Source organism: Carassius gibelio, chromosome A21 (assembly GCF_023724105.1).
Source record: "Carassius gibelio isolate Cgi1373 ecotype wild population from Czech Republic chromosome A21, carGib1.2-hapl.c, whole genome shotgun sequence".
NCBI lineage: Eukaryota > Metazoa > Chordata > Actinopteri > Cypriniformes > Cyprinidae > Carassius > Carassius gibelio.
Genome location: NC_068391.1, coordinates 25,021,878 through 25,036,597, shown reverse-complemented (window position 1 = coordinate 25,036,597; position 14,720 = coordinate 25,021,878). Strand labels below are relative to the sequence as shown.

At 35.1% G+C, this 14,720-nt stretch overlaps 1 protein-coding gene across 1 annotated transcript in view; it reads left to right on the top strand.

Annotated features, from left to right (window-relative positions):
* Positions 1–14,720, top strand: part of LOC127941374 (actin-binding LIM protein 3) — a gene marked incomplete at its 5' end in the record, with an annotated part of 42,441 nt that overhangs the window by 11,273 nt on the left and 16,448 nt on the right. The window contains 4 exons of the mRNA XM_052536375.1: positions 3,487–3,670; positions 7,392–7,507; positions 9,692–9,818; positions 10,388–10,481. Of these exons, the coding sequence (XP_052392335.1) occupies positions 3,487–3,670; positions 7,392–7,507; positions 9,692–9,818; positions 10,388–10,481 (521 nt within the window). The remainder of the gene's footprint in view (positions 1–3,486; positions 3,671–7,391; positions 7,508–9,691; positions 9,819–10,387; positions 10,482–14,720) is intronic.

The window sequence follows — 14,720 nt, the reverse complement described above, 5'->3', positions numbered from 1 at the left end:
CACACACACAGACACACACACATTCACAGCGGGGCTATAATTTCCCTGCACATGTGGTTACACTGCCAAAGACTTCAGATTTCTGTAGAAATCCCAGTTCTGTTGTAGCTGCTGGCCCACAGTGAAGATTTCACAGTGGTCTTAGTGCCTACTGGCAATATAACTTTTCCTACTAGTCTTTTGGCCTCTTTTATTCTTTCATTCCTCCTTGACTCACATACTGTAGGCCTTTATAGAGTTAAGGTTTTCATTCTATTTCTGGAAGGACAGCTTACTAGTAATATTCTTTTTATAAACCAAAATATACACCTAATCACAGTATATGGCAATCTCTAATTTAACATTATAAGCATGTTCATCTGTGATCATTAAACCATTGAGCTTTTCAAGTCTGTAGACAGACCCGTCTTCAGATTGCCTGCAGTGACAGTGCACCACTGTTGGTTAACCATAAAGATGTTCTGCCAACAGAAATCTGTAAGTGATCTCTGCTATTTCTTAATATCTTGGTTCTATCTTGGGAAAGAATATTTGCTGTTATATATATATATATATATGTGTGTGTGTGTGTGTGTGTGTGTGTGTGTGTGTGTGTGTGTGTGTGTGTGTGATTCACAATAAAGGCATCACAACTATGAATTAACACATGTGGAATTATATATGGAATTATATACATAACAAAATATATATATATATATACTTCAATCTTTTTTTTTTCAGTAAGCAACCAGTAAAAATCACAGAGGTGTTATCATAATCACAAGAATCAGATTTCAACCCCTTCATTTACTGGCATTTCTCCTAATGGCCTTTCTGAGTTTTTTTTTTTTTTTGCAGAAAAACTTATTTATTTACTTTTTTCTAAAACCTCAGTACATGTGAATGACTTAGGAGGATGCTTGGCTTTGAATTAATGATTTACAGTACAGCAACGCATTTTGCAAAATGCAATCATTGCCGATTCCATGAGTCAATAACAGCCGTCATTGCAAGGATGATGGATGCTAAGGGCTGGGAAGACTGGGTGTGTGTGTGTGTGTGTGTGTGTGTATGTGTGTATAATGTAGTATCAGTATGCCATATGATTCCTGTTGAGATCAGGGAGATCTCCAGCTGAAACGGTCATGCTGCATGCAGCAGTGTCACATCTCACATAGGGTTCAGTTTGTTAAAGAGTTACGTGTATCTGTCACAATATAAGAGACTTAAAACCAAAGGTAATCTCACGTAATATGTGTCAGTAAGTGCACAATTGTATTTTCATAGTGCTTTGGACATAATGCTTTGGTACCATAATTTCATCCTATTTTTACGTAAAATGCCCTGATATGAATATGGTAATCATTCAGTATTGTCATCTGATATTATCACTGTACTATGTTACCACGGTGGTATTTTAATAAGTGGTCTTCATTTTTTTAAACAAGTTTCTCACATAATATTTCTATTACGTGTTGGATATATATATTTTTTTTTTTCAGTAACCATCATTCTAATAGCCCATATTACAGTTAAAAACCTTGTAAAAAAGTTTTTCACTTCAAAAGCCAGCATCATTTTGTCCCTTTTAATTTCTTCTTGAATGTTTTTATGTTGTTAGTTGGCATGTACTGTATGTTTAAGTGTATTTACACATTGTTTCTCAGGAAGATGTTCTTCAAAGTACAATTTCCCATTACCAGGTACAGTATTTATTAGGAAAACCTTAAAGAAATCCTCTGGGAGGCATAAAAATACCTACATTGTAAAATATTTAAAGAGTGAGTTTAGTAGATTAAATTAGTTGTAATAATGATGCCATTACCTTTTTTGTTTACCTCAGAGCGTTTACTGTCCTGTGTAACATAATCCATGTGTTTTTACTGTCATGATACCTATTTATCAGTCCATGGGCTGTTGTCTCATAATTTTTACACTGCTCCTGCAGCACTTCCTGTAAGTGAGTACGTCAGCAAGCACCCATGTCTTCAGATCTTCAGATCTTTTCAATTAATCCTCCCTTTCACTCTGTGTTTTGTGTCATCTCTTTTTTTTTCCAAAGCTAATTGAATTCAGTTTTTCATTACAAATTATATAATCAGCAATCAAACAACAATTGAATTAAAACTAAAATGTACAATCATTTCAGAATGCAGTACTTTGTCCTCCATTTGCTTTGATGCCAGCAGTGCTTGAGCTGCATGAACAGATGTTAGTGTAAAACCTGATGATCATGTTCAACTCAGTGTCTTGATCTTCAGTGGAATTAAGAACATCTGACCATCTGTACAAAGGTCAAGTGATCAGCGTCACAAATGTGCTTATTTGATTAGAGAGCTACAAATAGAATCTTTTCTATCTTTTCTAAAAAAATTATTTTATTTTATCTATTTTTCTTTATTTTATCTATAGTTTTATAACATGGCTTTCTTTGTTCTCTCTCTCTCTCTCTCTCTCCTTATATATATATATATATATATATATATATATATATATATATATATATATATATATATATATATATATATATATAATTTTTATTTGTATTTTTATTTTTTTTAATCCTTAACAAATATTTTTAAGATTTACTTATATTTTAAATCCCAGATTTCCAGTGTGGCCGTGAATCTGAGGAAGCTGGAGGCATTGCCATATTGCTTTGTGGTGTGTTTGATGTTTGTTGCTGTGATATAGGCCCAGTTGAAAAACTGCTCTGGCAGTGCTTTTCCTCTTTTGTTCTAATAGAATTATCCTCAGATTACTTATATGCACTGCAGGAAGCCAAGCAGATCCTCATTCCATGACCATATTGCTGGATCTAGTTTACGTGGGGTGTGATTCTTTTCGTTGTGCATTTTTATTTAATGCTTTTATATATATATATATATATATATATATATATATATATATATATATATATATATATAGTTTTTGTTAATATTTTAATTCAGTTTCAAATTGAGTTATTTTAGTACATCAAGGTAAACTAAATAAAAATGACAAATTTGGTTTGTCAAATTGTGTCAACTACCGTAGCTTAAATACAATAAGCTAATTTTTATTTAAATCGTTTATTTAATTTCAGTTAAAGTTTTATTTCATTTCAAGTAAAAAAAAAAAACTTTTATGGATTTACTTTTAATTAACTATCGTAACATTGCTCTGTATAACCCTCAACAAACACTGCCATTTAAAAATGGTTGTTTATGTTTCACTTGTTATTTCAAGTTACGATCAGCATTCCAAAATCATTTCAAACAGAAAGTGTCTGTGGCTGTGTATTGTTACGTCTGTTTGAAAGTAGTCATCTTGACATCTCATCTTGAATGCAAGCCTTATTACTACATGTTGAGCCATGGTGCTCATATAGACATCATAAGTTCAATCCTGGCTTGCAACATCCCTTGATCCCATTCTTTTTTTTTTCTGTCATTTCCTGTACTATAAATAAAATGGCAAAATGATCTCATGTTGATTTCTCTTTCTCTCTCTCTGTCTTTCTGCCAGTGTGTGGCTGTGATTTGGCACAGTCCGGATTCTTCCAGAAGAGTGGCGAGTACATCTGCACAGCAGACTACCAGTGCCTGTATGGCACAAAGTGTGACAGCTGTGGGGACTTTATCTCAGGGGAGGTGGTCTCTGCCCTGGGCCGCACATATCACCCAAAGTGTTTCGTGTGCAGCGTGTGCAGGTGAGCCCTCTATACAGACTACTAAAGTGTCTTTATGGAAACAGACCCATCACATCAGACAGAATAAACGTGAGGGGGTGCTGGTGGGATGCTGGTAAATGACGCTCATTTACTAATGTACTGATGACTGAATCTCATTAATTCACTTCCTGACAGCTATACGCTCCCCCACTCATCTATATACTAAGCAATTATACTACAGTTAGTTCCAGTCTTCTAGTTTGATCAGCCAAGTGATGTTCCAAGTCCGCTGATAATTATATAATTTTCTTTGAAAGGAAATCAGTGTCTGAAATGGATGAAAAGGTTTTAGCTTAAGGAATATTTTCAGTTTAACTGAATTTAAAGGATTTGATGGACCGCATGTAGAAAATGGGAAGGCACAAGTAAACTCTGACTTCTTGTGCCACATTCCCTCTTATCAGTCCTGACCTTAAAGCAGAGCAAGTAGGGCAATGTGTTATAAATAAAATCTTCTACAGACATACACTTTCAGTTTTAATGTCCACCCATATGCAAAAAATATATGAATATAGATAGATAGATAGACAGACAGACAGACAGACAGACAGACAGACAGACAGATACATTCCCTTCTCTTCTCTTGAGTGAATTGCCCTAGAGAATATAATACCACAAGTGAAGAAGGAGTGATCAATGCAGAACTGGGAAGGATATTGTAACATGAGTCAAGGCGGAAGAAAGCGAGGTTTGGAGCTCAAAATATGCAATAATGCCCAGAAAGTAAGCAGAGAAGGGAGGAAAAGTGTAAATGGAGAAGCCACTGAGACTAGAGGTGAATATCTGCAAATGAAGAAGTTAAAGGCAGAGGTGGAAAACACCATCTCTTGTCTTTCATATGTGGCCTATTCTCAGACTGACAAGCAAGAAAATGAGAGGTACTGTAAGACATCCCTGCAGGGACACATTATCTGTCTGCCCACCACTGAAACACTGTTATTTGAATCCCATTTCTTTTTGTAGTAAAAATGGGTTTAATGCAACTGGATATTTTCTATATTTGCCACTTTAGTATTCACATTGGCAGGGCACTTTTTTTACATTACCTCTGCACTCTCTTCTCTCTTATATGGTTTTTCTCTCTTTTTGTTAAGCTTGTGTGGACACTTTACTGGACTGTGGTGCTGTGAGTTTAGCTAATGTGTCTCTGTTAAATCCCACTTTTAATTACAGCGTGCTTGCTTTGCGCTGATCTAAAGGAAATTAGTTCCACTAAATAACTTGCCCCTCCTCCTTTAGTTCATTACTACTCAGAAAGAGAGTTAGTGCTTGATGAATTTATGTGGGCAGGAAAAAGGCATTTTCATGGAGGACTGGGATTGCTTTGTTGGACTGCATTGCCAATTGGGCTACTAAATGACCCAATGGGATGCTCTTGGCAGGAGTAACCTAAACATTTATCGGCCTGACCAAGAAATAAACAGTCAACAGGAGAGCTAGATTGTGTGACATTTAACATTTAGACCATCTGTGTGGAGACCATTCTCTAGTTTTAGTGGGCTATCATCCCAGTAGTGCTGTCAATGATTAGTTATAAGTCATGTTACAGCCCTCTGGAATATATTTTATACTTTGTAACTCATATTTCTGTACAGCATTCTGGACCTTTACTTGATATTTTGAGAAACTGTTGCAATTCACTATTTAGGCTGCAAAAAAATTCATGATGCAGTTAATTTATATTATGATATATTTAATGGCTAAAATGTAAAAAAAAATTATGTTGTATAAATAAAGTTATATGTATTAAATATGTATAAATGTAGTATATTACCAGTCAAAAATGTGTGTGCGTGCGTGCATGCGTGTGTGTGTGTGTGTGCCTGTGTGTGTGTACATACTGTATACTGTATGTACAAACATAAAATTTAATCTTACAATGTTGTCTGAAAATATGTTCTTTTTATCAGTAAAAACATTGATTAAGACATTATTTTTGTGCAATATTTAAAGATTTATTTAAAGAAATTTCTCAAATTAGATGGCACAGGTTAATTTTGATGTCCTGAAAGAGTTGCAAGGTTTTTGTTTTTATTTTAGTGAACATAATAAATGCAGCAAAACAAGAAAACTGTAAATTTTTAAAGATCAGGAAAAGCTGACAATGCTGTGTGTGTCAGGAGGGAGTGTGATGTGGCGGTAATGCCAAAGTCACATAAAGACTGCATGGAAAGACACGCACAGAGCCTCATGAGGAAGCCCACACCGTTTTCACATAAAAATATAAAATAAAGTAGGTTGTGTGAAAGAAGAGGAATAAAACACATAGAGAAATAAAGGATATGAGAAGGTAAGATTCGATCCAGAGACCATTCTCTCATTGGCACCAGCTTTACTGAAACAATGAAGAAACTAAAGGAATTATTCCACCCTTGTGCCTGACACAGGCTTTGTAAGTGCTTCTGTTGTCTGCCCACTTACCCTGTCATCCTTCACTCTCGATTTCAAAAACATCTTTGTGTGTGGTCTCAATTGTGGAGGAGTTTGTCATGCCATACTTCACATAGCCCAGTGAATAGTGTGTTGGTGAGTGTTCATATGCACAAGTGCGACATTTCTCTATAAATGTCCTCTCTAAGTCAAAACTGATCAATATTAACAGTGACAGAAATAATGCATGATCTGTTTTTTTAAAAAAAAACCTGTTCTGTAATCTTGTAAAGTGGCAGAGCCGGTGATCCTCTAAGGTCATGGTTCAATGTAAATGGATTGTTTTATAATTGCTGCATTAGTAGAGGAATAGACTACTGTAATAGGATTTGTCTCCTGGTGTAGAAGCTTCCAGTCATTCTGATTACTTAGAAGATAAAGCAGTGCTGTGGACACAGTGGATTACACGAGCTGTCATGAGACGTGGGCATGTGTGCTAAAGAGATACATGCATTTGTCTGCATAAAAAACATGGCCATTGGTACAGGATTTGACAGTAATGGTGAAGAATAGCCTAAAGACCAACTACAATGAATTTCCAGGGTCAGGTTGAATAGATATGTTTTTTCAGCATAACTAATATGACGAGAGATGTCAAGTCAGTATGTGATGTGAGTCACTTTGTCCCTTTATTTCAGTGGTGTTTGTGTCTTCGGTGTCAGTGTGTCTGAAGGGAAGCTCTGCTTAGGTAGAGCTGGGCAATCATTACAGAGTTGCTCTAGTCTGTGTATAATGCTTGTGGGCAATGTGGGCTTCCTCAACTCTATTTGGGGTTAAATGTTACTTGAACCCTGTCGGGCCTCCTCTCACAAAACTCCTGCTGTTGTGCCTTAAGTTAAATCCTTATGCTGTTGGCTCCCATTACTATATTTGTCAGTGAACATACAGATTTTCATTACAAGACATTTACGATACAGTACAAACATTTGGGGTCAGTACGATTTTTTTTATGTTTTTCAAAAAATCTTTTATGCTCACCATGGTTTCATTAATTTGATCAAAATACAGTAAAAAGAGTAATACCGAAATACCGAAACCTAAACAGTATTCAATATTTAGTTGAGTGTGTGTAGGTCAGGATTGTCTTCATTGTGAAGACCTGCCAACAGTTTTCTCTACCATGTAATTTAGTCTTCTCTGTAAGCATTACAGATTTATTTGAGTGGATCATTTTTTTATTTGGACTAATTCTAGGCTTTGGTTTACTTAAGCATGTGTGCTAAGTTTAATAACATGTTGTCTATTTCTCTGTCTGTCTTTCCCTCTCTAGGAAACCTTTTCCAATTGGGGACAGAGTAACGTTCAGTGGTAAAGAATGTGTCTGTCAGCAGTGTTCCCTCAAGCTGGTTAATTCCAATGAGCCAATCAAAATCCACGGGCCCAGTCGTAAGTCCCATCCTTCAATTTAAACATTTGCCTTTTCGTTTGCATAACATGTGGTCCACATATGCGTGTCTTTGTGCAGAGGCAAGATAGTAAATCATATGTAAGTATTTCACTAAATCTGCTACTCAAAGGTGTTTTTGTGTTTGTGTGTGGGTGTGTGGGTGTGTGAGTATGTTAAGAAGTTCTCAGTAGTTTTCTATATATATATATATATATATATATATATATATATATATATATATATATACACACACACACATGTATATATATATATATATATTTTTTTTTTTTTTTTGAAGGCTTGGGAGCTAAAACCCTCCATATGGCTATACTGACTTACATGTCTCTGAGGGGAGAGGATAGACCCCTCTTTAACAGATTAGAGTGTGTGTAGCGTATGGGTAAACAGGCACAATGCTGTAATATTAAAAAAAAAAATCCCAGAAGTGAAGATCATCTGAGTTGTGTCTATGTTTGTTCTTTGGTTGAACAAATGTAGGGAGTCTGAAAATGTCTAGGTCATTTTTGCTATGTAGTCTTTCCCATTATATACTATATAAAATATTTTGTATATATTTGTAAAGTTTTTTAGAGATGGAAATTATATTAGTTAGTAGGGATGTTCATTTTTGTTGTTTCTCCTAACTGACAACTGATGCTCATTAACTGATTATAAACTGTTTACCGGAAAGATTATTTAATAATTTACTTTATAAATTAAGAAAACGAAGGAAAATACAGTGCAACAAGTAGCCTAGTATGCAGAGTTTTGGTTAATTTTTCTGCGGCGCATAAGGAAACCAAGACGGCAGAAAACTGCATTTTATTTTAATTTAGGGCTATTTTACAAAAGCGCAAAGATTTTTTTTTGTCATCGTATCAATGGGATGTTATGCAAACAATTTTTTTTACGTGGCTATTGGAATGCCAGTGAAGTAGGCTACATAATAAATCATATTTTGCCATTCAAATACATTGCGAATACGTAAACATTTGTTTTTGTTGAATGAGAGACCAAACATTGGTTTCAGTTTAGTTTTAGCCTAATTTAATTAATTTTGGCCTGTCGTTTATATAGCTTTAGCTTTTTATATTTTTAATTCTTGTTCTTTTCTAAATACTGTTAAATGGAAAAGATTTGTTCTGGAGTGAGGGTAACTAAAATAGCCTAGTTTTGTTTACAGTGTTTATTATAATGTTAGTAAACATTTTGTGTCGGCATTAGGCCTGAATGAAATATTTTGACCATGCAGCAAACATTTTAAAATATTTATAATAATCTTACGGTAAGTTACTGGTTAAAGTGCCATACAGGCACTGGTTAAAGTGCCATACAGGCACTGGTTAAAGTGAGCATCCCTCTGTTTGTTTTCTTTTTATTATAACTAAGTCAACATAATAGTGAATCTTAAATAATTTTTGCCATTCCACATGTACTTCTAACATGAAAAATGATTTAATATGAAATGCTCAATCTTTCTTTTAGCAATGGCTAACTTTAGCTTTTTATTTCCATCCTGTTAAGTTCCATCCTGTTTGAAATCCTCTTAATAGTCTTGGCATTGTGTTAATAATCAAATTTAAGTGCCTGAGCTTGGCCAGATTAGGTTTTTCTAAATCAGGCAAACCCTTTTATAGAAATACCTGTTTAAATAACAACAAAATCATATTCAGGTTTTTATTTTTATTTTTTATTATTACTTATGAGTTACTGCATTGCAAAATAAACCATTTTCTGTTTGTCTTAAGCACTTGTAATCACAGCTGCTACAGGGAAACGAAGGAAAGAAGTTGCTGGAATATAAGTGTAAACATCTATCTCTGAGTAAAGACTGACTTTACTGATCATGAAGGTGAACTGAAGAAAGCTGAGCTCTGTTTCACGGTGCAAATACTCTAAACATAGCTGAACATCCTCCAAATGAAAACAAATGATGCACTGACCTTTCTGTGCTCAAAATCCTGTTACAGCCATATATCATATGCTGGCCTACCCTGCCTACACAGCTCAATAAAGCATGTGTTTATTTCTGTTAAACTTAATCTTAATACTGATTTATTGATTTGTATTTTATGTGTTGTTGTTTTTTTTTATAAACCTGTCAAGGCTGACTGGACACAGGAATGACTTTTAAACCTTAAGTCCATTATATAACCTCTTCTCTTCCTTATGGCTCTTTTTAGACTGTGCAGGTTGTAAGGAGGAGATCAAACAGGGTCAATCTCTGCTGGCGCTAGAGAAACAGTGGCACGTCAGCTGCTTCAGGTGTCAGACCTGTGGCCTGGTCTTGACGGGAGAGTACATCAGCAAGTGAGTGAACACTCCTTCTGTTGACCTGCTGGCTTTCTTTCAGCCACACAATGTGTCGCACAAAGCAGCCTCTTTTTTATTTAATAGTCTGTTCATTTAATACAAATTTAATAACAATTTCCCTAATATTTTACACATTCACTTCCAGTAATAAGCCTTTGTATCCTTTGTATACATGGATATAAAATATGTGGATAAATATACAATTCAGACCCTCTCTCACTGTATATACACTACCGTTCAAAAGTCATGTGACACTAAAGACTTGGAGTAGACTTGGAGTAGTGGTGCTAAAAAATACAAAATATTTGATTTATTGTATTTTATGATCAAATAAATGCAGGCTTGAGAATAAGAGACCCTAAACTTTTGAATGGTAATGTATGTGCATATAAACTTGATTTACTCATAAACAGGTGCTCCTTTTGTGGACTTTTGTGACATTAATAATAAAAATAGAGTCACAAAGGTAATGATTTTCCAGTTTAGTGAAACCTATGTACCTGTATTCTATTTTTAGTTACATGATAAGAAAGTGTTTATTCATTTGAGTCTTAATTTGCATGCAGAGACGGCATTCCTTACTGTGAGTCAGACTACCATGCCCAGTTTGGGATAAAGTGTGAAACGTGCGACAGATACATCAGTGGACGTGTGCTGGAGGTGAGTCTACATCCCACCACAGGACCAGTGTCCAATTCTATTCAGTAGAGTACTGAAAGAATCTTGGTTTTCATTTTCAATATTGATAAAAAGTGACTTTCAAAAGCATGAAAAAATCAGCAACACTTTACTGAAAGCCTTTATTTATAATGCATTATAAAGGTTAATAGAGGGTATAATGCATTATAATTATTCATAGCGTGTGTTCTAATTAGTGATCGACCGATGTATCGGTTTACCGATATTTTTCCCGATATTTAAGCATTTTTCCATAATCGGGTATCGGTTTTGTAATATCGGATTCGCCGATTTACGGCGCCATCTTGTGGCCGTTTTGAGATTTCCGCCATTGCAGCCCGGGCGTCTGAGGTGATCAGTCAACAACAACTCAGTGCACAGGTAAAGTATATGTTCTACTTGGTTTGCTTTAATTAATCAACTTTATTTAACATAACAGACATGCACAAATGAGATCTGAGACATAAATTCCTGATATAGTTAATTTATGCAGCTTGTTTCTAAACAATTGAGACGAACTCATACTCGTCATGTCCTGCTCCAATAAAGACGTATCTTTAAATGAATTAAATAAAACAGACATGAATGAGTGCATGTTGAAAATAAAAAAAATGTTTTTTTTATTCTTTTATTATGTGTTTTATGTTCTGTCGCTGTTATTCTGTTGTACTGCGGAGCTTCTGTCACGAAAACAAATTCCTCGTACGCTATGTGTAAACATACCTGGCAATAAAGCTCATTCTGATTCTGATTCTGATTCTGAAAAGCGTTGAATTTAATTCTCTATCTGTTGTATTTGCTCACCATTAGTCTAGAAGAGAAAGTTTGTTCATATTGCTTAGCAACTGACGGATGATCTGGAGGCTTATGCACGGCCACTGAATGAAACTTTTGACAAGATTATCTTGTTTAAACACCCTAGATTATATTTTCATTTACTACATAACAAATATTTCGCTAATACACATATAAATATAGCCTACCGCTTTGTGGAAATTAATTATTTATTATCTCCTTGCGCGATCGCGGTTGATTAAGTTATAATCAAACAGCACTTTGTCAGTTGGCATTTCATGATTAAACATTAGATTAAATTTAGATCATAAAATGCCAACTGACAAGTGCTGTTTAACTTTATATAGTCTCGGGAAAAAAAGTTCGTTCATATTGCTCAGCACCTGACTGGGTTGATGATCAGGAAGCATCAAGCAATGCCACTGAATGAAACTTTTGACAAGATTATCTTGTTTAAACACACTAGATTATATTATCATTTACTACATAACAATTATTTCGCTAATACACATATACATATACCGCTTTGTGGAAATTAATTATTTATTATCTCCATGCGCGATCGCGGTTGATTAAATTATAGTCAAACAGCACTTTGTCAGTTGGCATTTCATGATCTAACGTTAGATTGAATCTAGATCATAAAATGCCAACTGACAAGTGCTGTTTAATTTTATATAGTCTCGGGATAAAAGTTCGTTCATATTGCTCAGCACCTGACTGGGTTGATGATCAGGAAGCCTCATGCACGGCCACTGCATGAAATTTTTGAAGGAAGCAGGCTTACTGGGCAGAATGCTGAAAGACTCTGTTTTCTACACTAAAACCTAGTTCTGCTTAACTGGGAGTATTAAGTTACACTACTAAATAGCTATGCACTCCTAAATAGCCCTCCCGCCCCCACCAATATGTTAGAATCATTTTTGTGCTTTATTTTTTTACCCGTTTTTATTTTTTTACCTCATCAAAGCTTTTATTTTAAAACAAAGACACTTGCACTTGCACAGTGCACTTAAATTTTTTGGACTCAGACCCCTCTATTTATTTGTGTATAAATATAAAGTTTTTTTTTGTATGCAAGGAAGGAGTGATTGTTATAAATAAAATGTTTTTTTTTCAGCTCATTTGTGTTGTAATAATTGTCAGAAACAGAAGTATAACAGTAAATAAATATCGGTTCTGCATATCGGTTATCGGGTACATAAACATGCAAATAATCGGTATCGGTATCGGTTATAAAAAATCAATATCGGTCGATCACTAGTTCTAATACATTATATCTTGTTGAAAATAACTATAAATGAATTTAAAATAATGCATAGAGTAACAATGAATTGATAAGTGTAAATATGTGCCATATTTACTGTGGTTATAATTATTTATAAGATTGCATAACTTTAAGTTATGTGTTACCAAAAAAATCTTTCTGACCCCAAACTTTTAGTGGTAGTGTAGTGTTATTTATTTTAAAAATGTAATGAAAGTTTCATTCATGTCTACAGACCACATACCTTTGTGGACTTCCTGTAGAGAACATTGATCTTGAGCAATTGACTCATTACTTATACACATATACTGTACTTCTATACTTCTTTGTGATGAGTGACTCGTCTTTGATTGCTGTTGACTTTGAATTACCTCAGAACTCTGCTGAGTAGACAGCGATTACATTGAGTTATAACCTGAAAAGGACATGAATTGATCCATCAAGCAGGCCAGGCAGGAAGCCTCCGTTATAAAAAGATCAAGGGCTAAGAATGAGGAGATGGATGAAGAAGCCCAGACAGACGGGGGAATAAAACCACCATTTGAAGCACTCTTCTCTCAGAAATACACACTCTTTTCTCTCTCACAACGCTTTCACCATTTATGGTTAACAGACAGCAAAAAATACACCTTGGAGAGACTTGTAGAGAATAACACTTTGAGAGAATATACAAGTGAGGACTATCACTGTTATCATTCCTTCTGATATTATTTTTCTCGGTCTTCCTCCAAAAATATATATTTATTGTATGGTGTATATAATATGTTTTATATTAGTATTAAATGTAGTCTAAGTTTATTAAAGGTGGTTTGAAATGGAGCACTAAAAGTTCAGACCCTTCACCAGTAATGTGTCAGTGGGTTGTTACTGAGGGAATGAGTGATAGAGCTAATGAAGAGCCAGTGGGTTGCCCTGCCTTTAGTTTTCTTCCCCTGTGAGGGGATTGGCCTAATATTCTGGCCCTTGACGATTCATAAGCAAGAATGGAGATTTTGGCAGGCACCCTTTCTTTTGTTGACTTGCTATTTTCTGACACTCCTGAGTAGGTTGTGGAGTCATGGAGTTGGAGGGAGAGACAGAGAACGTGAGAGACTTTGAGTAATGTGACGGTCGCAGGGGAAGTGAAACATGATGAGGTAGTTTACATACAAATAAGAAAGGAGATCATTTGCCAGTCGAGAGTTCCAAAGCTGATAAAGCTTAATGCTAATACACACACATTTTAAAAACATTGGGTCAGTTTGTGTACTCACACATATTAACTAATTCCTGTTGCCTTGTTTGCTCTTATCCCAGTCTGAGTGGCTGGTGTGAAGTGCTTCATGTTCCAGTGAGAGCTCAAGTCAGGTTATTTATAGCTAGTGGGACACAGGCTGATTTATCTTTATCTGCCTGTTTGATTTGCACTCATTCCCCTTGGGAGACACCTAGTAATACCACATGCCTCTGAGCACTTAGAAACTGACAGCTCGCTGATTCCTGGAGCAGTGACAGCATACACTATGTCTCGAGCTCATAAACTGGCCCTGTTTTGCCACCTGCTCTGTGCCTCTTCTCCAATATGCCCCTTACTTCTCAGGGCTTCCTAATGAGTGTGTGTATTCACGATATTTGTCTATGAATAGCAACTGTCATACTAGTCTAAGAACTTACATTTTCGATACATAACGGTCAGTTAATTTGTTTAGCGTTGTTTTTCTGATGTAAATAGTTTTAAAGGAAGTCACAGAAGAATCAGTGGTTGTTTCTTTGTTTCAATTCACTGACAAAGACAGTCACTTTTTTTCACAGTTTTGTTCCTGAATAAATAAGTGATTTGACTAAGTAGTTTGAGTGACCAATTCAATCACTCATTCATAAAATTAGTCACATTTTTGTTGTTAAATTAAGACACATTTTATTCCTTAATGAATCGGTTTTGTATGAATCAGTTTAGTAAGTGATTCAATGGTTGAATGACCTTTGTTCACCTTATTTACAAAGACTATAAAACGTGTTGCCGGATTTAAATCAGTTGACTACATTATAAAATAATTGAAGAATTTATTCATCAACACATTTTGTTTAGTTCCAGAATTTGTATTTTTGAGCAAATCAGAACTGAGTGAATGATTCCAATGACTCTCTTAAAAAGAAAGTTACTTGTCGCCATCTACTGG